Here is a 26,967-nt window from a genome sequence, read left to right on the forward strand (position 1 = left end):
ATCACTCACAACATGTAACTAACATTATTCAGAAATCTCTGTACCAGGAACATGTAACTAACAATCAAAGTTACTTGAGGCGCTTTAGTTACAATTTTTACCTCGAAAGTTAAGTAACATAAACCACAACACACTCATAATCTGAATCTGAACAAAACCATATTAAGTTACCTTGAAATAGCCGCGCGGCTATACTCTTGCAATATATTTTAATATTTTAATAGTATTACCGCGCGGCTATACTCCTATAATATATTCTAATATTTTAATATTATGGCCGGACGGCCATACTCTTGTAGTATATTCTTATATTTTAATAGTATCGCCGCCCGGCTGTACACTTGCATTATATTCTAATATTTTAATGGTATAGCCGCGCGGCTACACGATTCTAATAGTATAATTGTATAGCCGCGCGGCTATACGCTTGCAATAGATTCTAATATTACAATAGTATGGCTGCCCGGCTATGCTCTTGTAATATATTTTAATATTTAATAGTATAGCCGGTCGGCTAAACTCTGGCAATATATTCTAATATTATAATAGTACAGCCGTGCGGCTATGCCCTTGTAATAGATTCTCATAATAGTATAGCCGCTCGGCTAAACGCTTGGAATAGATTCTAATATTTTATAGTATAGCCGCTCGGCTATTGACTATATTCTAATAGTTTAATAGTATAGCCGCTCGGCGACACCTTTGCAATATATTATAACTGAAGTGTACTGTGTGCATATATATACTAACCGGAAATAGCCACCGACCAGGACGGGAAAGGAATTCTTCAAAAGTGCTTACCGGAAATAGGGGCAGGAACCGGGAACGGAAACAGGTACCGACTCCGAATCGGCTGGTTGCCATCCCTACTAACATTAGAAGCTCAAGAATTATAACTGAAATGTAAAGGACTCGAAACAAAAAGGAAATAAAGTTCCCATTTTGCTCCTTAATACAAAAACCAAGAGCAAAGACTCCACATCACAACGCCGCCAGAGCTTTCCATGCGGGCGGCTCCTCTGACGCCCGCACCTTCCCGCCTCGGGAATTCTATTTCTCTCTCTTCGGCACACCGTTCTGATGGGACTGAGAGAGAAACGAAAAGGGCAAGAGAGAGATGGCCGCTCGCAAGAGCTGAAGCTAGCGGTGGTTTTGGAACGCGCTGCCAATTTTAAAAGCAGAGGCCTATTTCCCTCTAGTTTTTGTCTGAACGGATGAAATGGAAACTTCAAACTTTGCTGGGTTGAAATAAGACCTAAAAATAGTATGTTTGAGAAGATGACGGGCAAATGTGCACCAATCACACCAAAGCTTGGAGAATCGACGTCGTGAAAAAAATATTTGCAATCCGCATGAAAGTGCTTTTTCTGGATGCAATATTCAACGTCCTGAAAAAAACCAACTCAAATTTTCTCTTAGAGTTACATTGCATTGCATTGCATTGAATTAGCCTGATGGGCCGTTGCACTTTCTCGTCGGACAATATCGTAATAACTCCTCCGAATGATATACGATCATACAGACTAATTGAGCTCGAGAATGGCCTCACTGCATTGCTCGTTCACGATCCTGAAATTTACCCAGAAGGGCCACCTGAACAAGCTGAAGAAGAATTAGAGGAAGATGAGGGCGGCGAGGATGGAGAGGCAGAGGAACACAGGGAAGGAAAGGTTGAAGAGAACGGTGTAGGAGATGAAGATGATGAACAACCGGAAGGTGGAGACGGTAAACTGAGAAGGAAGAGAAAGGGAAAGGGAGGTGCTTCCCAGACCAAGAGAAAGGGAAAGGGGGATGCTTCCCAAACCAAGAAGGTTGGTCTATGATTTACATTGAAATTCTGCAATGCTCATTATTCGCATTGAAGTTTATGTATTTATTTATTGAAAACCCAGTTGGAGAAACTTGATAAAATATGCATTTATTTTATGAAAATTGCTTTTAGGTGGGAAAATAATATTACTTTGTGTTTGCATCACTAATTCCCAATTAGAGGAGCTTCAAGATTACTGCTTTAAGATTCCAGCATCATCCTTTTTCTTACAATTGAATAATTTCTACTTTCATACAATGTTTCATTGGCTCATGATTCCAATTTCCAAGTGGAGCTTCTCCTGTATGCTGGTTGTATTTTTATAAACTTTTTGCGTTGTTTTTGGTCATTCTATTTCCAAGCATACTTACTGAGAATGACATTGATCTTCAGTCTACTTAATGATCACAGTCATGTCTACTCAGCTCAGTTACAAGAAGTTGATTTAATTGGATAACTAAAGATGCTTGATCATCTTTGTAGGCTGCTGCAGCAATGTCCATAAGAATAGGCAGCTTCTCTGACCCGATTGAGGCACAGGGACTTGCGCATTTTCTTGGTGTGTGTTATGCCTGCACACATTCTTCATCAAACAATGTACTGAATGTTGATGTGCAGACATTACTAACAAATTGAAAGTTTTGCAGAACACATGCTTTTCATGGGGAGTACAGAGTTTCCAGATGAAAATGAGGTCTGTTTGTCAATCAAGCATCTTCATTTTTCCTCTTTTTTTGGTGCCAGTTAACTTGGGTTTGATGTGTAAGTCGTTAGGAGATGCAATTGATCCTTTACATCATTTATCAGAAATTAGGTTTACTGAGAGTACGTACATGGAAATACTTAACCCGAATGAACTTTTCGTCTCTAGAGATTACTACATGGCATCTGATGACTTATACATGGCGTCCCCATCGTTTACTACGTTGCATCTCATGTCTTCTATTTATATATGACCAGGAGGACTTGCTTGTTCTTTTACTGCCAACCTGCTTGCAAATGTGTCGGGCTGTGTGGAACAACTCAGTGTACACTGTACGGTAGTGTCACTGGTGAATGATTTTAATTTACATTTTTCTTCGATCTATACCTGATGGGAACAGAAACCCTTTTGGATAAATCAAATGTCAACCTTTTATCTTTGTAATTGTGTCTGGTAGCTGTTATCTTGTTTTCGGCTCATTGGTTAATAGTCAAATGATATCTAGTATTAATTTGTTTTCCTTGGTATGCTGTGTATGTGGCCACTTGTTTTTTACTCTTTTCTTTGCTAGTACGATAGTTACTTGTCCAAGCATGGAGGGTCATCAAATGCATACACAGAAGCAGTGCATACCTGCTACCATTTTGAAGTGAAACGGGAGTTTCTTAAGGGTGCGTTGAGAAGGTAAAGTCTGAGCTCCACATGTTTTGAATATCAATAACTGAAGTCCTTGGTATTGAATATTTTATGGTTAATAAAGGAAGGCTGTAGTTTTATTGGTTCTTCCTGCGTTGGCTTTGAATTTTGTATTGTCTCGGCATTTGTAGTTAAAAAATATCTATGATCGTCCTACTTATGTTCCGAAACAAATGTGATATGACTATATTGCAGATTAAAAAATTAAGTTACTTTGCATTTACATTTTTTCTTATATTTACGTGCTGAATACTTGATAAGGATAATACTTATTGGTGCACTAACCGTATCTTGGAATGGAAATTAGGTTTCCTCTTTTGATCCTTAAGATCCAACAAAGTGTTTCTTTTGTGTTCCTCAATATCTGGCTTGCCATAAACTTTTCATTGAGTTATGATCAAAGGTATATAAATCGCTTGAAATTAGAATTCACTCTGTGCTCCATATATTTCTAGAGCAATATATTTAGCTAATAGCATGTATGTTTCCCTTTGTATGAAATTTCTGTAATTGTATTCATTTCGGCTCTTTATCTTATCAGATTTTCTCAGTTCTTTTTTCCCCCCTAGTGAAAATTGAAGCCATGGAGCGAGAGGTACAGGCTGTAGATTCAGGTGCTTGCAAGTCTTAACCAAGTTTATTAGTTTCTGTTTTTCCTTTTAAAAGTTTTCCCAGTTTTGCTTACAAGTTCTTATTACTGAACGGTATTCTTTATTGTTGAAAAAACTAATTTTGGAATGCAGAATTTAACCAGGTTTTGCAGAATGAGTCTTGCCGCCTTGAACAATTTCACTGCCATACGGCTGCACCTGGTCACCCATTTAATAAGTTCTTTTGGGGTAAAACTTGAATCCATTGTTGTATTTTTGTCCTTCTCCCTCCCTCCCTCCTCTCTCTCTCTCTCTCTCTCTCTCTCTCTCAGTTACAAAAAAGATTCTATTCATATGAAACTACATTTTGTTTTACGCATGCATGAAAGGAAATAAGAAGAGATTGGTTGATGCAATGGAAAATGGGATCAACTTGCGTGAACAAATACTAAAATTGTACAGAGATTATTACCATGGTGGACTGATGAAGCTAGTTGTCATTGGTGGAGGTGAAATTTTATTCTTTCCTTTCATTTCAGTTTTGCTCTCTATTGGGTTTTGCTTTCTTTTTTGTTTAAGCGTTGTTTTTGAGGGGTTGAATGTTGATAAATATTATTGGACATGTCTTGTACCACATAGCGTGCTGGAATGGAAGTAATGAAGTAGTTCCAGTTTGACTTGATTTCTATCCAATTGCTGGTTTTAGAAGGATTTACTTATCTACTCGGCCTTCGGGGTTTCTGTTTTATGGATGATTATATCGGATTCTTTGAATTGGTAGAGGTTGATATTGGTGTACACAATTACACATTTGAATTTTGTCATTTGTGATGTTATATTCTGGCAATATTTGTTGGTGAGAATGACTAGTGGCAATGGAGAAGGAATTACTGTTGCTATCAACTATTAAGTGGTCTGGTGGTGCCATTGTTGATATCTTGTAGTTTTGATTGCTGTATCAAATAAAAAAATTCATTCATGTTTAATCATTTATGCATACAATCTACAAACCAAGAAGAATCTTTTATTCTGCTGATTTATCAAATCTATGTTCATTGTAATAGTTGTAATTGATCCTGCAGAATCTCTTGATATACTCGAGGATTGGGTTGTGGAGTTATTTAGTAATGTCGAAAAAGGTCCCCAAGAAAAGCTGCAGTTCAAGGCAGAAGGCCCTATCTGGAAAGCTGGAAAACTTTACAGGCTAGAGCCTGTTAGAGATTTTCATATGCTCTACTTGACATGGACACTTCCATGTCTTCATCAAGAGTATTTGAAGAAACCTGAAGATTATTTAGCTCATCTCCTTGGACATGGTAATAATTCATTACTAGCTAATTTATGTTAATTATTATTCCTCTGCAGACCACAAAGCATCGTTAGTACAGGCAAAAGCAGCAGTTATAACTCCTTAAAGTAGAGGTATCTGGAGACTTTGATTTTACAATTCGGTTTTGTTTTATTTTAAGAAAAGAGCTTGAATGCTTCAGTTCTTCTGTCACTTTCATTCTAAATGATTATTTTTTCCTTTGGAATGGTCTCTGTTCTTACTTTTCATGCATCATATTTGGTTGCTTTTGTATGTCATGCACATTGCATAAACATTATTACATTTCACACCGGGTTTAGTTGCCTAGATTGTTTTCCAGCTACACAGTGAGAAACTTACCTTAATTTTGAGCACTAATTAAGTTATGTGTTTTCCAGAGGGCCGGGGAAGTTTGCATTTTACCTCAAAGCTAGAGGGTGGGCAACATATTTGGCTGCTGGTGCTGGCGGTGGATGTATTTACCAAACTTCTGTGGCTTATGTCTTCAACATGACCATACGCCTCACTGATTCTGGATTGGAAAAGGTGTCATCTCTATTTTATCCTCCTAGAGAATATTTTGGTATAAGATAACTTTGATTGTCCCACTGATGAGTTTTTTTTATCATCTTGGGAACCTACCTTAGTTTTGGATTTCCTTTCCTAGAGAGTTTGGGAGAACTTGACGATTTCATAGATTCTTACCTCTATATTTTTCACATGTATAAACTGGAAAGCATCAGTAACTTTGGAGCAAAGTTTGCTTTTATCTTTATTACTTCACATTTCCCATACAACTTCTTATCTTGTAGATGTTTGACGTAATTGGCATTGTGTATCAATACATTAAGTTACTGCGTCAAGTGTCTCCACAAGAATGGATATTTAGGGAACTCCAGGATATTGGAAATATGGAATTTAAATTCTCAGAGGAACCGGCCCAGGATTCTTATGCTTCAGGACTTGCAGGTTTTCTTTTGTTAGCGAAAGTGCACATCTTTCCTTGGTCGTGTTTTTCCTGACTTAAAGTATCTTGCTCCATGAGTTTTCTTTTTTAGAATGTCTATTTCTTTTTTGGCCAAAGGATATCACCATATTCATCTCCTGTTTACTATTGTAAAATTTCTATGTTGCAGGAAGTTTACTATTTTATCCAGCAAAATATATAATTTATGGTGGCTATGCATACGAGAGTTGGGATGAGGAATTGATAAAACATGTTCTTGGTTTCTTCACACCAGATAACATGAGGGTTGATTTGGTATCAAAGTCCTCAATTAAGTCAGAAGGTAAATCTTCTATGCCCTTTTATGCCCAAAAGAGAGGAAGAAAAAAAGAAAAAAAGAGAGGAAGGATGCTTGTTGTCCATCTAACTGCATCTTATTATTTAGGGAATATTATAGGAAGTGTCTCTAGTAGGTTTTCTGGTGACATCCCTAATATACGGAGGAGGTTTTGTTGTCTCTAAATGTTTCAGATTTCCAGTGCGAGCCTTGGTTTGGGTCAAAATATACTGAGGAGGATATATCTCCTTCTTTGATGGATTTGTGGAAGGATCCTCTAGAAATTGATGTCTCATTGCACCTCCCTTCTAAAAACGAGTTCATTCCTTGTGATTTTTCCATCCGTTCCGATAACTCATGTCATGATGATCCTGCAAATATGCCTTCCCCAAGATGTATAATTGATGAACCATTAATGAAGCTCTGGACAAGCTTGATACTACTTTTAAGCTTCCGCGGGTAAATACATACTTCCGCATCAGTCTGAAGGGTGGATGTGCTAATCTGAGGAATTCTATTTTGATGGAACTATATGGTCGCCTTCTTAGAGATGAGCTGAATGAGATTATATATCAGGTGCATGTCATGTCCTTCATAACTAATTAGTTTGTGCTAGATGGCTCTTTTGTACTTAAATACGTTTTAGGGGAACACCACTTGCATTTAGTTCAGTTCTGAATCTCTCTGCAGTCTGTGTCCAAGTTTGTTCATTAGTAAGGACTTGGATTTTATAGTGGCTTACAATAGTACAGCCTAGCAATTGGATGTACGTAATGGTCCAAACAAAATATCTTCTATTAACTTCTCATTATGTAAATCAGAAACTACATTGTGTTTTCTGATCCAAATCTTCTTAAGAGTGGGCGGTCTTTCTGCTCAAAAGTTTTAAATTTCTTAACAAACTTCCTTCATTTTAATCTTCTCAATATTTAGTAATTCAGTTGTAAGATTATAAGTTATGCTAGAAGCACCCCTTGTCTTGCTTAGCTCAGTTTTGAGCACTAAGGAGCCATTTGACCAAGGCCTTTCTTTTAAGAGTGACCTATTCAATTGATGCTGCTGTATTCATCCATGTAGATCATTTTTCTCTCAGTGGCTTAGCGACCTAGTTCTTCATAGCAAAGATGTTTTTGGAAAGCATACATGAGCGGAACCTTTGGTCTGTGGATGCAGGCACTGCTTGCCAATCTGGAAGCTTATGTAGGTCCGGTTGGTGAAAAACTGGAGATCAAGGTCAGTGCTTTCAATGATAAGCTTCCAGCTCTCTTATCAAAAATCTTGGCCACAGTCAAAAAAATTTTGCCAACCGATGATCGCTTGAAGGTATGTCACTCCACTCTATGCCTTCCTAGTTCCGGCTTGTCCATCCCTAAGTACACTTTAACAGGTTATTAAAGAAAATATGAAGCGAAGGATAAAGAACACGAATATGAATCCTCTGGTGCACACACCATACTTGAGACTGCAAGTTCTGTGGCAGACTTTCTATGATCCAGATGACAAGTTGCATGTTTTAGACAAATTGTCTATTTCTGATTTGAATTCATTTATTCCGGAGCTTTGGTGCCAGGTACACACTGGACACATGTTATGATGAATATTTGTTATAGCTTACTTCAGTCCATTCATCAAACTCAATATCGTCCTCCAGCCATTAGAAAATCATGCCGTTCAGGCTTCTTGACCTCCTATTCTTCTGCCTTCACATGTAATTTGATAAGTGGAGAGTCGTATGACATTGTGAAAGACTCGGAGAGGTGGCTTCCAAGTGTGAATCAAATAATTAATCTTGCAATGTTCTTTAACAATATTTTCTATATTGCTTTTAGAATTAGTTTGATTCAGGCATTTGCTTACAGCTTACCTTCTTAATATGTACAGGTATTCATTGAGGGCCTTTGCCATGGCAATATGTTAGAAGAAGAAGCAATTAGCCTTTCTAATATATTCAAAATGAATTTTTCCATACAACCACTTCCTACCGAATTGTGGCATAGATAACGTGTTCTTTGTCTTCCTCCTGGTGCTAACCTGGTCAGAGATGCCAGTGTGAAGAACAAGTTGGAAACAAACTCTGTAACTGAGGTAACTCAAAATGGGCTAATTTTGTTTGGTTTTTCATGTATAAAGATGTACTTTGTTCATCTTATATATGTTGATATTCTTCCCATGGTTTTGGTTTCATCTTGCAGCTGCATTTTCAAATTGAGCAGGATGTGTTGACAAGAATGAACGGAGTGATAGATCTTTTGATTGCAATTATATGGGAACCACTTTTCAATCAGCTAAGGTGATTCTATTTGATGCTTGCTTAAACTTTCTAACTATTATTTGGGTCAAGATGATACATTCAAAATATACATGTATATACACATTCATATAATTGTGACGGCTGTCTATTTATTGAAATAGGACGAAGGAGCAGCTTGGATATATTGTTGAGTGTGGCCCACGGATAACATACCGTGTTTTCGGCTTTATTTTCAATGTTCAGTCGTCTGAGTACAGCCCAGTCTACTTACAAGAGAGAATTGACAACTTTATAAATGGTCTGGAAGAATTGTTGGTAAGCAGTCAGCTTCTAGATGCCGCTAGTTCATGCTTTAAGTTACATCATTGTTGTTTCTGCGTTGGAGAGTCGGAGTTAGTTATTGAGAAACTGTTGGCATTTGCAACAAGGGATTGATGATGATTTGTTTGAAAATTATAGAAGTGGGCTAATGGCTGGCCTATTGGAGAAAGATCTATCCCTCACTTGTGAAACCGACAGATATTGGTGTGAGATTGTTGGAAAAAGGTGACGTCGTCCTTGTAATTCCAAAGACTACATTTAGAAAGATCATAAATTGCTTCTTTGGGATTTCTAATCCTCGTGAGTTAAAGCTCAATCTTCCAACTACAATTGCTGGCCTTCAGGTATATGTTTGACTTTGCAGCAGAGGAAGCAGAAGAGCTCAAAACCATTCACAAGGAGGATGTTATCAAATGGTACAGAACATATCTACAACAATCATCGCCCAAGTGTCGTAGACTTGCGACTCAGGTTTGGGGTTGCAACACTGACCCGAAAGAGGCTGAAGCGCAATCTGAGTCGATGAAAGTCATCGAAGACCCTGCAACCTTCAAGATGTCATCTACGTTCTACCCCAGCCTCTTTTGAAAATATAGACCAGCTTTGATTAGTGAAAATTTTTTATTCTCTGGTAAATCCTCAAAGCATCCCAGCATGAGGGTCAATATCAAAAAATGGGATGAAGCAAAATAAAGTTAAAGAGGGTATATTTGATCAAAATTTTCTGAAGTTTTGGTTTGAAATGCACATGGTAGGGTTTTAGGTTATATGATTGAGATGCATCAAGGAGGGTCCAAATTTTCTTATTTTGCCCTACCAAAATCTGATATGGAAGCCTATATATCCTCTTACCAAGAAACTCAAAGACAAGTCCTTGTGAAGGGCACTTTCAAAGGCTCCTAACCATAATAGATAATTCAATCCTCGTCCCCCCTCGTCGATATTTGGTTTATCCAATGTCGTGGACATGGACCTCTTGGAGCTCTGGTCACAACCCAACATTTGCTTAAGAAATTATATTTGAAAATGACAAAAGTGACAAAAAGGAAATAATGAAAAATATGTTTTGTATGGCTCAAATTCTTCAAATTTCTGCTGCCAGATTCCTTATGTGGGGGTGTTACTAGGCTAATGAGGCCCAGCCACGTGTTGTGTTGGTGTATCAATTGTTCTACAATTGAAGACACGGTATAAATCTAATAGATTTAACCACAATTTTGAACCTGTATCATCTTGTAATTAGAATGTTTTGTCAGTCAGCATTAGATCATCTCCAACCCTGGGGGTGGAAACTCAAATTTTGAGTTTAGCCTCCAAATACCATCTCAACCCATGTATTTTGGGGGGTGGAAATTTGAGAAATCTCAAATCTTTGAGATCACGTATCATCTCGTAACTGGAATGTTCTATGGCAAAAATAAAAGGTTTTAGACATTTTCACTTTTGGAAAAAGTTTTTAACCCCAAATCTAAAAATAAATAAAGTTTTTCTTCTTTTAAAAATTTTCTCTCTTTTGTTTTTTTCAAAATGATTTGATTGGCATAGAGGAAAAATATGGACTTAAAGCCTTGAGAATCAAGATCCCTAAGACAATCCTGCAAAAAATATATGCAATCTGCGGTAAAGATTGCTAGAAAATTTAATCCCAACTCAAATATTCTCTTTCAGGTGTGGTGGACAAGACAAGAATTGCAATATCGAAAGCCAAAGGGAGCAGGGCTTTGACATGGGACAAAAACGGTGGTTTAAGATGCTTCCTCAACTTCATTTCTCGGAGATTACAAAAACATTATTGTTGTTGTAACTGTTGCATGAATTACAATATTTTTTGTAACCCCAAAACAAAAAAGAAATACAATTTTTTATTAAAAAAATAATAAAGACTGTTAATTAATTTATGAATACTTTCAAGAATGATGAAAGTGATGCATGAACAGTGAAGGCCGCAAAGATGGAACTCTGCATGTGCTCCTAAGATGGCAGGACCGACATGTATATATAAAAATATATATATCTATATATGATATATCTCAAACCTTTCAGAAATTTGTCGTAAATAAACAAATCATCCGGCCAACAGAAATAGTAGCTTTATCGTGCAAGTCCAGATGAACCAACCACAGTGAAAAAGCCTGCAGAAAACAGATCCGGACAAGAGCAAAATCAATGAGAATATTTGTACAAGACTGTTCGTGTTACATTTGCTAATTGCTGAATTATATATTTCGTCCATATGTTACCTCTGGAATTAAAGTGATTAGCAAACCAGTTAATAAGAAAACAGCAAAGATTAATTTGTCGTGGCCGACACAATTAAATCACGTAATTATAGTTATTGGTTTAGTGATATTTCTTTGTACTTTGTTATAAAATATTCAGAAAATTGTTAATAATTTGTGCATGCATATAAGACAAGATGCATTACTTTATTGATGTTTAATTCGACTTGTACATATGTTGTTAATTTTGGTTCATGCACAATTAAGCTCGTTAGCAGGCTTGTTTTTGTTCCATCTCTTAATTAAGTGTTTAAATTAACACCAAATTAGAAAATAAAATCATGTCTCAACTGACAGAGTAATATGATAATAACCGACCAAAAATAAAGAGAGTGATAAGATTGTCATGTCACCTGTAATTGGTTTTTGTATGGTAGTGACTTGTTTTCCCTACATCAAGATAAAAACTTGAAAACAAAATGACAAGAAGTGAGATTTTTTTATGCTACTTTCGACGAACGCATCAAAATACGATAATCGTTTGTTGAATAATATGTATGTATGATTATGTGTTAAATATGTCACTCAATGACTTATAATGACCTAACAAGTATGGTATTTCCACGTAATTGGACTGATAATTATATCATGAGGATAACAGACTCTCAAGATGTGAACTCATAAATAAATAATAAAAATTTATTGATAATAGCATTATCCAAATATTTGTTACAGAAAACGCATGCTCATGACTGAAATTTGTGTCGAGTATGTCATCGTTTTGGCGTTAAACCCTTTAACCTCAAGTTCCCAGCTACATGCCTTAATTTCGCGGTCCAAAATTCAGGCACGAGCCCTCTGTGCTATTCAATGTAGGTCGGCCACCCATGTGACCAAACGCCCAACAAAATGGAGACATAATTTCTGATGTACCCTATGCCCACGTAACACACCAGAATCATTATTAATTTATACCTTTTTTGGTTGTGAAATTTATACCATTATACACATACATACAAATTTGTATTGTAAATAATACATAAACATTGTACAATGGATCTTACCCTACATGAACCCTTTTTGGGGTAATTGATCGTAATAGCTAGAGGAAGTCATCATGCACTCCTTAATGTGCAATTTCTCGCCCGTTTATATTTTTATAAAGGAAAAATTTAACTCGAAACTTATTAATTCAAGAGTTTTAAAGTATCATTCAGTCAACAAAAGAGACAAAATGGAGGCAAAGCCAGCTTGGAAGGAAGACTTTTATTGTCTTAATTAGTTAATGCTATATTACCATTCAAGGGAGAAAGAGATGTGTGGGGCAATGATAAAACATAACACATGCAGTACCCAAATTGACACACGCAAATGAAATGATGGGTTGGTTGCCACTTCCTACCATGAGCAAAGTTGCTTATAAGCAGATCACATTGTGCAGGGATTTGGAAAATTCTGTATGCAAACTCACAAAGGGTGTTTTAGTTTTACCCAAAAAAAAACCTAATATGCTTAAAGGTTTTGGTGCGTTGTCAAGGATGCCCTTTTGTTCTTCATTACTTGATGAGAACGATGTATAACAGAAGAAAAGAAAGCATCAGAAAGTAAAATACTTCAGAATTCAATGCTTTCATTAACAAAATTTTCAGCCATGTGCAAGGATACCATTATCTGTTAAGACCCTACCAATGATTCAACAAATAGAAGGGCATTTTCAACTTTCTTGGGCCCCAAACTAAAGATTATGCCCTGTACTTAAATTTAATTAAGCAACTGAAAACGGAGATCGGACACATGTTATGATTACGAGTGTAGAATGACAAACTGCGAGTGTGAATAACAACTAATTGGCACCAATCAGTGTGAACAAAGAAAATCTGAATATAAAATTCAAAATAAAAATTGTATGAAGTTGATGGCTGGGAAATTGCATGTGGAGAAGTTTGGCCCACTGGCGTAGCGGTTGGTAACCCCAACCAGAACCAGCGCATGTGCACTTGATTTTCTCAATCACTTGCTGCTGTGGCCTTTCTATTCAATGAAATGTGTGCAAAACTCAATCATAAGTAATCTCAAGTTTCCTTATAAATAGAGGCCCCCTCGTGCACTCTTAGCACAAACCAAAACAAACACCTCCCCTGCATAAAAACCGAAGCTCCTCCTCTCTCTTCCTTTCTCCTATTGAAAAATCATATCAAAACATGGCACCTCAGGCATTGTCTTTTGCTCCCCTAGCCCTCTCTCTTGTTCTCTTCAATCTTCATCTTCATGGTGCTTTTGCTGATTATGGTGGCTGGGAAGGCGCTCATGCCACTTTTTATGGTGGCGGTGATGCCTCGGGAACAATGGGTAAGTCTAAATTTTACCACGGTAAAAAAATCGGCAGTTGCTATACACACTGGCAGAATGACAAACTGAAAGTGCGAATAACATTTCTTGAAAATTCAAAAAAGTTTCTTCTAAATTAAGAGTTGGGTTTGATATTTGATTTGGGTTTTTTTTGCAGGGGGAGCATGTGGGTATGGGAACTTGTACAGCCAAGGGTATGGAACCAACACTGCAGCTTTAAGCACAGCCTTGTTTAACAATGGCTTGAGCTGTGGCTCTTGTTATGAAATGAGATGCAACAATGACCCTAGATGGTGTCGTCCTGGAAGCATCATTGTTACTGCTACAAACTTTTGCCCACCTAACTTTGCTCAGTCCAACGACAATGGCGGCTGGTGCAATCCTCCTCTCCAGCACTTTGATTTGGCTGAGCCTGCTTTCTTGCAAATTGCCCAATACCGCGCTGGGATTGTGCCTGTTACCTTCAGAAGGTAAAAACAAAACATTTCTTTGCTTATAGTTTTCTAGGTCATACAGAATGGGGTAAAAAACCATGGTGAAATTACAATTGCCACAGGTTATAATCCGTGAATATTGTCAAACCGAGAATATCAATGATAATGAACGGTTCAGAGTTAGTAACAACATTGCTTATCACTTGTTTTCTAGATTATATAAAATGGGGTAAATAACCATAGTGAAATTAAAATTGTCATAGGTTATAATCCGTAAATATTGTTTTGTCTGAGAGTTTATGTCCGGCATTCATGTTATGTACTCGGATTAATAATTCGAATGATAATAAACGGTTCTGAGTTAGTAATGAAATAACATATCAGATATCAGATAAGAGAACATTAGCCGGTTATAATTATGTGTTACAAAAACTAATGGGATGTGTTTTTCTGTTGGTGTTGCGCAGAGTGCCCTGTATGAAGAAAGGAGGAATAAGATTCACCATCAATGGCCACTCCTACTTCAACCTGGTTTTGATCACCAACGTGGGTGGTGCAGGAGACGTCCATTCAGTTTCAATCAAGGGGTCCAGAACAGGGTGGCAACCCATGTCAAGAAACTGGGGGCAAAACTGGCAGAGCAACAATTACCTCAATGGCCAGAGCCTCTCCTTCCAAGTGACCACCAGTGACGGAAGAAGTGTTACAAGCTACAACGTGGCCCCTGGTAATTGGCAGTTTGGTCAGACGTTCTCAGGGGGTCAATATTAGAGTTATTCCACTAGATTATTAGTAAAAGTTTGTATATCTATCTGCTGTCCTTTTTCCTTTTTTACCGAGTGTAAAAGCCAAGAGTAGTTGTGAAGTGAGGGTTTGCTGAGGTGAGCTAAAAGCACCCGCTGGGCCTTTCACATTTGAGATTTCTGGAGGAGAAATGAAATTTACCTCTTTTAGGTTACAACCCATTTCTAAGTTGTAACATTAATAATATATATTTATAAAATCAAGGAGCTTTATAAGATGTGCACTATTTGCTGCAAATTTTTTATTTTTTATTTTTTTGACAAAATGGTATTCTAAATTATTCTAATGTACGGGAAGGAGAATTGAACTCGAGTGCAATATGATGAATGACACACTGCCTTGACCAACTGGCCTAATCCACATATGCATTTGAATTTAAACCAATCGTAAAAATGATTCCTCTATCCAAATGACCCAATTTAGTCCAATTTTTATAGGTTTCTTGCAGAGTCCAAAATGATATAAGAAAGCACCAACCCTATCCACACAATCACTTCCATCAAGTTCTTTGGCTTTTGGTAGTAAGATGTAACTTTTTTTTATTAGATTCAGGAGGGAGTTAGAAAGTTGTTGTATCTTTTTCAGCAGCAGAACATGGGGCACATGGGTATGTGCTGTAGCAAAGGCTAGTCTATTAAGCTATGTGGCAACTAACTGCTGCCAAGGATAGTAGACAAAAGGGAAGAAACTTAGACTAAAAGAAAGGAAGTGACTCAGATAACCTCTAGATTAATATCTAATATGCAAACACTTGTTGATTTATGCACATTGATCCTATTCTTTACAAAAGCATTTCTTACAAAGATATAATCTACATAGCATCCATCTATGTAAATGGGGGAACATGGTTATTTCCAAAACAAAATAACAAGGACCAAAATGGAAAATTAGTCAATTTACGGGGACCAAAAATGTAATTAGCCTTCTTAAAATGCCTCGTAGAGACTGGCTGGTAGTTGGGCTTCTCCAGGCATGGACCCAAATGTTAGAATATTTTCTGATACCTAAGTAGCCTACCCTAGGGGAGCCCAGCACTTCTGAAATAAAAAAGCTGCACAGTCCAGTTTTATTACCCAAGACGAAAGATAAAAACCCAAAAAGAAGATTCTCTCCTCCTCCCTCTTTGCATGTTCGTGACTCTCCAGCTCAACTCTCTTCTTTTCTTTTTCTTTCTCTTCTCTCTTCTTATTGTACTCTTGTTTTTCTTGTGATTGTTTCTAGATTTTAATGCAGGGATTTAAATATTATATGTTTTTTTAAATTGATATGTAATCTAGAGATCAATGGTTAATACTATCTAGTAAGTTCTTTGTTTTAATAGAACTTGTGTTATTGTTAAGTTGTTAGTATCTATAATTTAGTGGTTAATATGCTTGTTATATACCGTTTGGAAAATGTCATAAAAATAAAGTAGATTTTGTCAAAATTTCAATAAAAATGTTCCGATTGGAAAATTTTACCTAAAAATTAGCCCTAATCATTTTTGAATCTTGAATCCGCGCCTGAGTTGGGCAATATGACTGCCTTATTTGATAAAGGAAAATGCTAGCAACCTTCTCTCTAACCTTAATATATTATTCAAATTAACTTTTGTTTTCCAAGTTTACCCTTATTAAATGTATTCAATTTATCAAAAACATTTCACAACTTTCTTACCATCTTATTAATATTTTTTTAAACGTCAATTATTTTTTTAAAATATATTTGCTTTTAAGAGGAAATGTCCCTTTTTAATTTTTTTTTTTTTAAACAAAGGGTTTAGATAGAGGAAAAAAAAAAGTCCTTTGTGTTTTTTAAAAAAGGGACATTTCCTCTTTTTGAAAAAAAAGCATATATGTTCTTTAAAAAAAATAATTGACGTTAGAAAAAAATTAATAAGATGGTTGTGAAATGTTTTTGGATAAATTGAATACATTTAATAAGGGTAAACTTGGAAAGCAAAAAAATGACACATATCAAGTAAAAAAGAGAGAAGGTCCAAAGAAGAAGGTTAGAGAGAAGGTTGCTAACATTTATCTTTGATAAAAATATTCGGAAGTTTCTTCATCATTACAAAATCATCAATAAAATTAAATATGATATACGTAACATTACTCAAACCGAGGAGGAGAAAGTGTCCTTGGATCAAAATATCACTTGGAATAGTGAATAAAACTTTTGTACTCTCCTAATAATTGCCGACACAGTGTGCCAAGGTCACACAAGTACTAAAGTATCCACAGCTGGGGCAAATAGTAAATGTACACGTAAACATCAATTTTAGAGGTCTAGAATAATGTACATGTAAACATCAATTTTTTTGTATTGTTTCATCATTAAATATTTTTCAAAAGTATAAATTGTATGAAAACACAGAAATGTACATTAAAAATCCCATGATATTTAAGGAAAAAAAGATGTTGTACAAAGAGTCGATGACAAATTTGTAATTTTCTTTTTTTGAGTACATATATTACCTTAATCGTTTATGTGAATTAAAATAGGTTTGTTAGTCAAGAAATTTCATTATTTTGCATTTGGATTGATTCAATCATTGATTTTATGTGCTTGTATTGTTCTTTGTTTCCATTATTGTTCGTCTCTACCATGTTTTTGTGGGCAGAGTAAGGCCTAGTGTTTGCCTTGGCTTGTCCCTCACATTACCTATGTTGTAGGTTCGGGGGTTGCATTGTTGTTCTTTTAGTCTCTTGTTTTCTTGGTTCTTTTCTCCCTCTCTTGTTGGGTGTACGCATACAAGGCAGTCTCATGAGTTCCATTTTCGATGGTGTCTTTTATTGATTTTTTAAATCTATTTTATATATTGGAGGAAAGAAATTCCACTTGAGTTTGATTCTGCCATGGAGGGCGGGGAATCCACCTCTACTGTGGTTGGAATCCATGAGCTTTATCGATGTTTTCAGACACATCACGTGAATATTTTTTAATGTCTTTTTTTGGGCAGCCAAGCCTTACATTTCCAATCAGTCTCCGTTGAAATTTTAATGGTTTCCCGATGTCTACATTTAGCCGTGGTTTGGTGCTTACAACAACACCAGATAACTTTTAATTGTTGCCATTAACTGCTTCATAGCCACATCAACCATGCTTTCGGTTTAGCCAATGTTATGTTGTTTCATTTATTTTTTTAACTTTTGCTTTACATTTATTTTTTACTAGCCTCTTGGCACATGCTCACGTATGTCTCAATTGGTTTTCTTTTTTTTTTTTTAAGAATTAAGAAAAGATAATATAGGTAGTTATGTTCCATAAAAGTAGGATTTATTATTTGATTTTGTTTTTAATTTTAATTTTTTATAATATGAAAAAAATATGAATTTACCATATTATCCTAATTTAATTAATAACTTTAATTCTTAATGTTTGAATTAACAAATGACATTTTTTGGTATTTTGAATGTTTCACCATTCTCTGTCTTTTGCTTTATATATATATATATATATATAGATTTTACTCTTCTTGTTTAGATATCTAATTGGTTATCACCTAGTTTTTTTTATTCTTTTTCATTGTTATTTTGAGTTTTTTCAAAAGTAATTTATTTCTCTAATTTAGTTGGCTTATTCTTTGTTTGATTTTCTAATTTTCTTTTCTTGTAGGCTACTGATTTTGATTGTTAGACTGCTATTTTGGTGCATTGATTGAAGAGGTGTCCAAGATTCCTCTTCTTTTGTTCCTTGTGTTTGGTTTAGGCTGTGAATCCTTTTTAAGATTACACTATTGTCCATGCCTCTCACATTTGAGTTTCGAATGATTTGCTTGCTATCTTTTGTATTCTTTTAGGGTGTTTCTATTTTATAGAGCATATGCTCAAACACAAAAATAGTTAGAATTGAAAACAAAAATGTCACACTCATAAAATAATTTTCTAAAATCCTATTTTTTTAAAAAATCATCAATATGACATTTATTTTTTATACTTAAAAAGGTGGACCAAATATTTTACCAAAAAAATAAAAAGATGGACCAAATATAGAACCTAGTATTCTAGAATCGGAAATATAACATTATTTTTATTATATAAAAAATGTTTGTAAATAAATATAGACAGTGTCGGTGGTAGTTCATCTGTACCAACCACCGTTGAAGCGTGACAAGGGAGCAAAATAATATTAAAATTTGGTAGGAAATCACTTGAGGGCTACGTTTAATTTGGCAACTTAGCAACTGAAAATGAGAGAGCCATAGAACATAATAGAGAGAGAGAGAGAGAGAGAAATCGCATTAAATGGGGCCTACATTTCCACCACTACAAAACACACGTGCTGATGCGGCGTAACAAGAGGCCGTCCCTGAATCCGAATAAAAAAGTCAACAAAACCCGGAAAAACAAAAACAAAAATTAAATCGCAATTTGCATTTGATTATTGCCACGAGAATTAAACCAAGAACAAGCTCATAATACGCGCCATCAATGCTACAGTTGGTTTAAAATCAAACACTCGCTTTCTTCAACCGCAGTCGATTGTTTGATCGTTTCAGCTATCGTTTTTCGTTGATTTCAGCTTTCACCTTCTCGTTTCTGTACGGTAACTCTCTCTTTCTTTTTTCTCTTTGATTTGCTGTTTCTTTACGAAGTAGCAGATCTAGGGTTTCGTAATCGTAGATTGGAGCGAATCTCGGTTTGATTTTTTTTATGTGTTTGTCTGCCATTGTTGCAGTTGAGCTGCTTTGCGCCCGAATTACCTCAAATTTTGGATTAGTATGTTACAATGAGGTAAGAATTCAATGCATAATTTTGTATGTGCACCTCTGTATATGGTCATATATGGTATGTTTTGTTTCTGTTGTTGCTGGAAATGGCTGGACATTGTTTGAATTCTGCTGTCTGGGTTTGCTAGATCCATATAAAGCTTGCGCTGTGAATAGAGCAAGACTGCAAGAGTGTGAAAATGGGAGACAGCCAGAAGTTCCACCTGGGGACCATTGGGGCTTTGAGTTTGTCAGTCGTGTCATCCGTGTCGATTGTGATTTGCAACAAGGCGCTTATTAGCACACTTGGTTTCACTTTTGGTGAGTAAGGCGTCTGTTTGATTGAAATTTGGCATAAGTTGTTGGTTTAATTTTCTTTCAGGTGTTGCAGTATATGTTGGTGCTCTGCTTTGTTTGAGTAGTTGGAATTCTTTCTATGCACATTGTAGGTTTCAAGATAACCTTAAATAATAGTAGTATGTTATTTTTTAAATTCATGCAGTTTTAGAAAAGAAACTATTCTAGTAAGTTTGGCTGGTGAACTTAAAAAGTATGAATGTGGTTTCCTTGATGCGAGACCGAAGGGATGGTTGGTGATGAATGCAGAAATGGGTTGACGGTATTTGACCAAGGACCTATAGACAAGTACAGCCATGTCAATGGAAAACAGGTCCAATTGATGGGCATACAAGGTTCATATGGATACATTGTCTACCAAATTGAACGGGCTTGCTTCTTGTTGTTGTTTCTTGCTAGCTGAAATTCTAAAACCTTTTAAAATCATTAAATCTCATTCTTGTTATTTGGATTATGTGACACCAAATGTCTATAGTATGTGGGTTAGAAATTATTTCTCCCTTTCCCTTTTTGCTTGATTTTTCTTTTCTTTGAATCGTTTAAGTGCCCCCCATAATGCGCACATTGTGGTAATGTCATCAGTGGAAATACATTGCGGTTAAAAAAATTATATAGCAGTGAAAACCACCATATGTTATCAACAAATTGCAATTCAAAGAATGGTGAAATCTCAATCTGCTTGTATTAACTTTATCTGGAAAGGTTCAAGTTTTTAAAGTTATTTGTTTATCGTAACGTTTCTTTACGTTAATATCTTGATCATCATCATCATATATGACACACTTTTTCAAATATTAATGTACTTACTGATTCACATTATGGGATACACAGCCACAACTTTGACAAGCTGGCATCTTCTGGTTACATTTTGTTCTCTTCACATTGCGTTATGGATGAAATTCTTTGAACACAAGCCTTTTGATGCTAGTTCTGTAATGGGATTTGGAATTCTAAATGGAATCTCTATTGGACTTCTGAATCTGAGCTTGGGTTTCAATTCCGTTGGTTTTTACCAGGTAAATTTCTTCTTGTTTTTTCCTGCCTCCCTCAACTTATGGTTTTCCCCCACCTTTCCCAATCATGCAGAATGACTTGCTTAACTATTAATGTTTTTAGCTATCATGCATCTGTAATTTCATATTTTATAAACGTGATCCCATTCGCGCTTTGACTGTTTACTTCTTTACCTAATGATATCACATATTCATTCTTAAATCCATCAAACTACTGTCTCAGCAGTTTAAATTTTTTATATGAACATTTCTGAATAAATTTTATCTTAATTATCTACTTCAGATGACAAAACTGGCAATCATCCCTTGTACTGTTCTTTTGGAGACCCTTTTCTTTAGGAAGAAGTTCAGGTCAGTCTTTGTCATAGTTCAATATGTAATCTGATAAAATTATTATAATAGGTCAGTTTGAACTGCAATTTTTCTATCCTGCAAGCATGTTATATGCTATTTCACTTTTTACCTTTGTGGCTATATTATGTTTGATGTACTTTGTAAATGTTTTTTCATGTAATACAACTGTGTACTGGGTCTGACACTCCTTACCACTTTAACAGTCGAAGTGTTCAGTTTTCACTCACCATCCTTATTTTGGGAGTTGGAGTTGCAACAGTTACTGATCTTCAGCTCAATGCCCTGGGCTCCTTTTTGTCCCTGCTTGCAGTTCTCACAACCTGTGTTGCTCAGATTGTATCCTAAGCTGGACTGAATTTTCTATTTCATCAGTTGCATTATCACATGTTTCATGTTTAAATAAAGCACATTTAATAAGAAAAACAAGCAAAATAGACAAAGAAGACATCTGCATAATTTGCTGCTTACTGTATGGCATTAAGATAGCATGTATTGTTTTAGACCTTAACAGTTGTTCAGATGACCAATACCATCCAGAAGAAGTTCAAAGTGTCCTCAACCCAACTTCTGTATCAGTCTTGTCCCTATCAAGCAATAACCTTGTTCATCGTTGGTCCATTTCTAGATGGACTTTTGACTAATCAAAATGTTTTTGCTTTCGCGTATACCCCTCAAGTGCTGGTGAGTATTCGACATTTCCACAGGGCTGCCTCCCCTGATCCCCCCTATCCAAACATTTCTTTATCTGGTATCCTTCTGATAGTGACCATAACGTTGTCTATGTTGCAGTTCTTCATTGTTCTGTCCTGCCTGATATCTGTCTCTGTAAACTTCAGTACATTTTTGGTTATTGGAAAGACATCTGCAGTAACTTATCAGGTCCTTGGACATTTGAAAACGTGCCTTGTTTTGGCATTTGGCTACATTCTACTCCGCGACCCATTTAGCTGGCGCAACATTTTAGGGATATTGATTGCTGTAGTTGGGATGGTATTCTATTCTTATTATTGCACTCTCGAGAGCCAGCGGAAGGCTAATGAAGGATCCCAACAGTTGCCCCAGGTGGTTCTAGTTTTTTCATGTCTCGTTCACATGTTTCTTTTTTATAATTTCCATATTGTTATCTGAGATATTAGTCTGCACAAAATTAATATGGTAGGAGATCTCTCTCTCTCTCTCTCTCTCCCTCTCTAACTCCCACTCATCCTTTAATTGGTCTTTCATATTTTACTTCAATTTATCCCTTTAATCCAGGAATACTTTTGAATATATCATGTGGAAATGCTCTGCTAACACTACTTATCCACAAATTGGTTGCAGACAAAAGAAAGCGAAGCTGATCCTCTATTAGGTGTCGAAAACGGAAGTGGGATGCTAGGGGAGGATTCAAAAGTCCCTGTATGGAATTCGAACAAGGACCTGCATGCTTAAAGCCTGTTCAGTTTGTTGTGGTTCATTTGTGCCAGATCGAATTTAGCAGGGAAGAGCTATTCCAGCGATGAAGATGTTGCTGGCAAAGGGTTTCTATATGTGGCATTGTATGGGTTTTATAATTTCTATTGTAGAAGTATCCTTCAGAGTCAAAGAAATGACTTTTGCTATATAGCAGTTTTGGTTATTAATTTTGTCGGAATCAGGCTTCGCCAATTGGATTCATACCAGAATTTGGTAAGCCAGATGTACACTATTGTACACAAACACTGAAAAGTATTCATAATTGTTGTTTCTGGTTAGTTTCTACCAATTAGTTTCATTTAGGGGTGGTTGCGGTTACCATACTGCAAATTTTCAGAGAAACCGCAAACCGACCGTGATTTTGCGGTATTGACATATTTGATACCGCATCCGTCCGAGAAAATGCGGTTAACCGCAATGCGGTTGACCGAGAAATGCGGTCGGTGTCGGCAAAACCGCAAAAACCAAACGGGGGTGGGGAGAGAGCTATGTTGTTGGTGAGATTCCCGAGCCGCAGAAGAAGGCTCTTGAGGAGCTCAAGCAACTCATCCAGGATGCCCTCAACAAGCACGAGTTCACTGCTCCGCCCACTCATCGCTATGGCAACCCCTGCGGCCGCGAACAGTGGATAAACCTACACGTACAAATACGACATACATCAGATTTACAGCCTGACCTAACAAACAAAATCAAGGCCGATCTGGTGCAAAATTAAAGGGAAATTACAAGGTACGGGCGGATCTGAGCCTACCTCAGGCCTCAACCAATGATTCGGAGCCATTGATTGCGCGTACGGTACAGGGATTTTTTGAGAAAAATGTTGCGGTTTCTCTGAAAATTTGCGGTAAGGCCGAAGAAGAACCCAAAGCTGAAGTTGCTGCTGCTGAAGAACCAAAAGCAGCAGAAAAAGCCAAAGATGAAGAGAACAAAGAGGAAGCTAAAGAAGAAGAGAAGCCCAAAGAAGAAGAAGACAAGCCAAAGTGGAAGAAGAAGAGAAGCCAACCGAGACAGTGGCTGAAGTTCCCAGAGTTCTTTTTAAAATTTTTTTTTTTAAATTTTTTTAATTTTTTTTATAGAACAGACATAAGGATACAGACAATAAAATGTAGTATCATAATTGTAAATGTTTGCTTCGGTTTACGCGATCTCGATTTTATTGCGGTAAATTACGGTTTTTCAATGCCACCCCTAGTTTCATTAGTGAAGACAGTCAACTAGCCTTGACGTTCTAAATTATATGAAAGTATAATTTTATTCTTCGATATTGGAGAGGTGGAAATCAAACTCATAATCTCGGTGCATGGGCGAATGCTTAATCACTTGAACTACAAAAAACTCTTTGCACTGTTTGAATTCACATCTGCAAAAGTAATGCAAATGTTTGAATTCAAATCTACAAAAGTAATGTGATATCTAAATGGTTAAGAACGTATACTCGTATGTTGATATTTTCTTTTAGGAAAGAAAAAGGATAATCTATTCAGGGGATTAACTAGAAGAAGGTTATGCAAATATGCCAAATACGTATGTACATGTACAATACAAGTATTAAACATAAAAATGCTAAATAATTTATACGGATAATAACTGAAAAAGTAAAAACTCAAAAGGGGACAATAGAGACTTGGGTAATGGCCTAGTAGTAATGAATAATACTCTAAACAATTGATAAGCAAAAATGGGAAAAACAATTTATAAAAAAAAGATCACAGTAAAGCAGGCGGCTATACTATATTTAAAAACAAAAGACCGATAAAGCGTACACTTTTGTTTTTCAAAAAAAATCAACTATACTATTTAAAATATATATATATATATATATATATATGATCCTCAAATAATTTTATTTGAGGAGAGGATACCCTACAATTTTTTTCCAATGATCAAAACCATCTATTTTTTAGGTCTTCATTCATAGATCATCCTTACAAAAAATTAGACAAATCGGAAACCGTTTGACATCCAATTATGTCCTACAAAATCAATGAACACGGTGCTTCAAGAAAATACTAAAATTTCAATAACTCAATTGCATGGTCAAAGATAATTCAAGTGATTTTTGTAGAGATGATTTTTGAATATGTATCTACAAAATGTTTGGATTAGTGGCTATTTGAGGACTACTATATATATATATATATATATATATATAGTATAGCCGGGCGGCTATACTATTTATTAAGAAGAAAAAAAAAGGACCCTTCTATTTGCATTAGTTTATACTTTATAGATACTAATTTGCTAATTTCAATATATATACTTTATAGATTTAATTTTTTAATATATATTCTTTTTATTCAATATTATGAGAAAATTATGTGTATAATACGTGAATTTTTGTGTATTATTGAAAATTTTGTAAAAAACCAAGTGTATTAAACTTGAAAAATATGTACATACGTTGACAATATGAGTATTAAACGTGAAAATACTAAATTCTTTATTCAGGTAATAACTTTGGAAAAGTAAAAACTCAAAAAATGACAATAGAGACTCGGGTAATGGCTTACTAGTAATGGATAATGCTCTAAACTATCTATGTGAAGAGTATAGCCCCTCGGCTATACTATTTTTTTAATTAAAAAAATACAAATTTATAAATAAACCCAATCCTAGACATGTATTTATAAAAAAATCCAAGCACTATTTAAACATAGAAACACACCCAAAATCAACCCCAAAGTCAACTTTTTTGGTGTGTTTATAAATGAGTTTTGAGTGTGTGTAATGATAGGTTTTGGGTGTGTTTATATGTTTAAATAGTACTTTTTTTTTTTAAAAAAATTGAGAGTATAGCCGCAAGACTATACTATTTGTAAATAAATAAAAGGACCTGCCTAGTGCCTAGCGCCCAACTATCGATTCGGTGACCAGTGTAGCCGGCTATAGTATTTTAATTAAAAAAAAGGGTAGTATAGCCGCGCGGCTATATGCTTTAGTATATTATATTTAAAAAGATTATAGCTGAGCGGATATACTATTTATTTAAAAAAATTATAAAAAAAGGATCATTATATTTGCATTAGTTTATACTTTATAGATATTAATTTACTAGTTCCGATATATATATATTGTATAGTTTTAATTTTTTTAATATATATATTATATTTATTCAATATTATGCAAAAATTATATGTATAATACATGAATTTTGTCTCTATTATTGAAAATTTTGTAAAAAACCAAGTATATTAAACATGAAAAATACATACATATATGTACAATACGAGATTAAACTTGAAAATGCTAAATTCTTTATATGAGTAATAACTCTGAAAAGTAAAAACTAAAAAGGAGACAATAGAAACTTGGGTAATGGCCTAATAGTCATGGATAATACTTTTTTTTTTTTTAAAAGTATCTATGTAAAGAGTATAGCTGTTCGGCTATACTGTTTTAAAAAACAAAACCCCAAGAATGGTGTACTCAATTTTAAAAAAATTCCAAAGTCTAGCCGCTCAGCGATACTAATTTTTTAAAAACAGAGGACCTCCTAGCGCCCATTGTCCAAATAGCGATTGGCGACAAGTGGCAAGACAAGAGCCCGGCTATACGATTTTCATAAATAAATAAAAACAACCCATAATGCGCCGATCATTGAACTCATTTGAAAAAAATAAAATCCAGTATAGGCCGGCTATACTATTTTTGATCCCAAAAAAAACAACAGAGGACCCGGCTAGCGCCTATTGTCCGATTCGGCGACAAGTGGCAATATAGTACAGCCGTTCGGCTATACTATTTTTTATAATAAAAACGAGTAGAGCCGCACGGCTATACTATTTATTTAAAAAAGTCATACAACAAGGACCCTTCTATTTGCGTTAATTTATACTTTATGGATACTAATTTGCTTGTTTGGATATATATACTTTATTGATGTAAATTTTTTAATATATATTATTATGCCAGAATTATGTGTATAATAATTGATATTTTTTTTTTGTTTGCATATTATTGAAAATTTTGTAAAAAATTAAATGTATTAAACATGAAAAATAGTACAATACGAGTATTAAACTTGAAAATGCTAAATTCTTTATACGTGTAATAACTTTGAAAAAGTAAAAACTTAAAAGGGGACAATAGAGACTCGGGTAATAGCATAATAGTAAAGGATAATCCTCTAAGCTATCGATAAACAAAAATAGAGCAAAAACAATTTAAAAAAATATCACAATATCTATGTATGTTTTATAAATAAATAAAAAGGACCCCGCTAACTTGATCCTTTAAGCAAAAAGATATGAATTCTATGCTAAAGGATCTTGTGTTGTATGTAAAGAGATTTAAAAACGTATCTTGTATGGTATGATTAGAATTCTAATT

At 35.3% G+C, this 26,967-nt stretch overlaps 2 protein-coding genes and 1 pseudogene across 4 annotated transcripts; all 3 read left to right on the top strand.

Annotated features, from left to right (window-relative positions):
- Window positions 1-764: 764 nt before the first annotated feature.
- LOC103340368 (nardilysin-like) lies at window positions 765-9,259 on the top strand (annotated as a pseudogene). Its single transcript, XR_016123310.1, has 19 exons — window positions 765-1,811; window positions 2,294-2,369; window positions 2,458-2,504; window positions 2,771-2,845; window positions 3,085-3,197; window positions 3,751-3,823; window positions 3,953-4,048; window positions 4,189-4,308; window positions 4,882-5,115; window positions 5,507-5,654; window positions 5,921-6,077; window positions 6,245-6,397; window positions 6,586-6,967; window positions 7,565-7,714; window positions 7,779-7,961; window positions 8,273-8,476; window positions 8,584-8,681; window positions 8,804-8,957; window positions 9,102-9,259. The product of XR_016123310.1 is annotated as a nardilysin-like (transcript).
- Window positions 9,260-13,282: 4,023 nt separating this feature from the next.
- Window positions 13,283-14,986, top strand: LOC103340464 (expansin-A8-like). Its single transcript, XM_008243916.2, has 3 exons — window positions 13,283-13,531; window positions 13,689-14,001; window positions 14,433-14,986. Exons 1-3 carry the CDS (start codon window positions 13,384-13,386, stop codon window positions 14,734-14,736), a joined length of 765 nt encoding a protein of 254 aa, XP_008242138.2. The 5' UTR covers window positions 13,283-13,383; the 3' UTR covers window positions 14,737-14,986.
- A 4,061-nt stretch (window positions 14,987-19,047) lies between these two features.
- Window positions 19,048-22,916, top strand: LOC103340565 (UDP-xylose transporter 3). Of its 2 annotated transcripts, none has more exons than XM_008244026.3 (9): window positions 19,048-19,296; window positions 19,429-19,484; window positions 19,609-19,780; window positions 20,648-20,832; window positions 21,113-21,180; window positions 21,387-21,519; window positions 21,703-21,864; window positions 21,973-22,245; window positions 22,504-22,916. In XM_008244026.3, exons 3-9 carry the CDS (start codon window positions 19,660-19,662, stop codon window positions 22,612-22,614), a joined length of 1,053 nt encoding a protein of 350 aa, XP_008242248.1. In that variant the 5' UTR covers window positions 19,048-19,296; window positions 19,429-19,484; window positions 19,609-19,659; the 3' UTR covers window positions 22,615-22,916. The 2 variants fall into 2 exon arrangements, with proteins under 2 accessions (XP_008242248.1, XP_008242320.1); XM_008244098.3 differs by having other exon boundaries at window positions 19,048-19,291.
- The last annotated feature ends 4,051 nt before the right edge of the window (window positions 22,917-26,967 follow it).

This window comes from Prunus mume, linkage group LG1 (assembly GCF_029339155.1).
Source record: "Prunus mume cultivar Tortuosa linkage group LG1, ASM2933915v1, whole genome shotgun sequence".
NCBI classification, from domain to species: Eukaryota; Viridiplantae; Streptophyta; class Magnoliopsida; order Rosales; family Rosaceae; genus Prunus; species Prunus mume.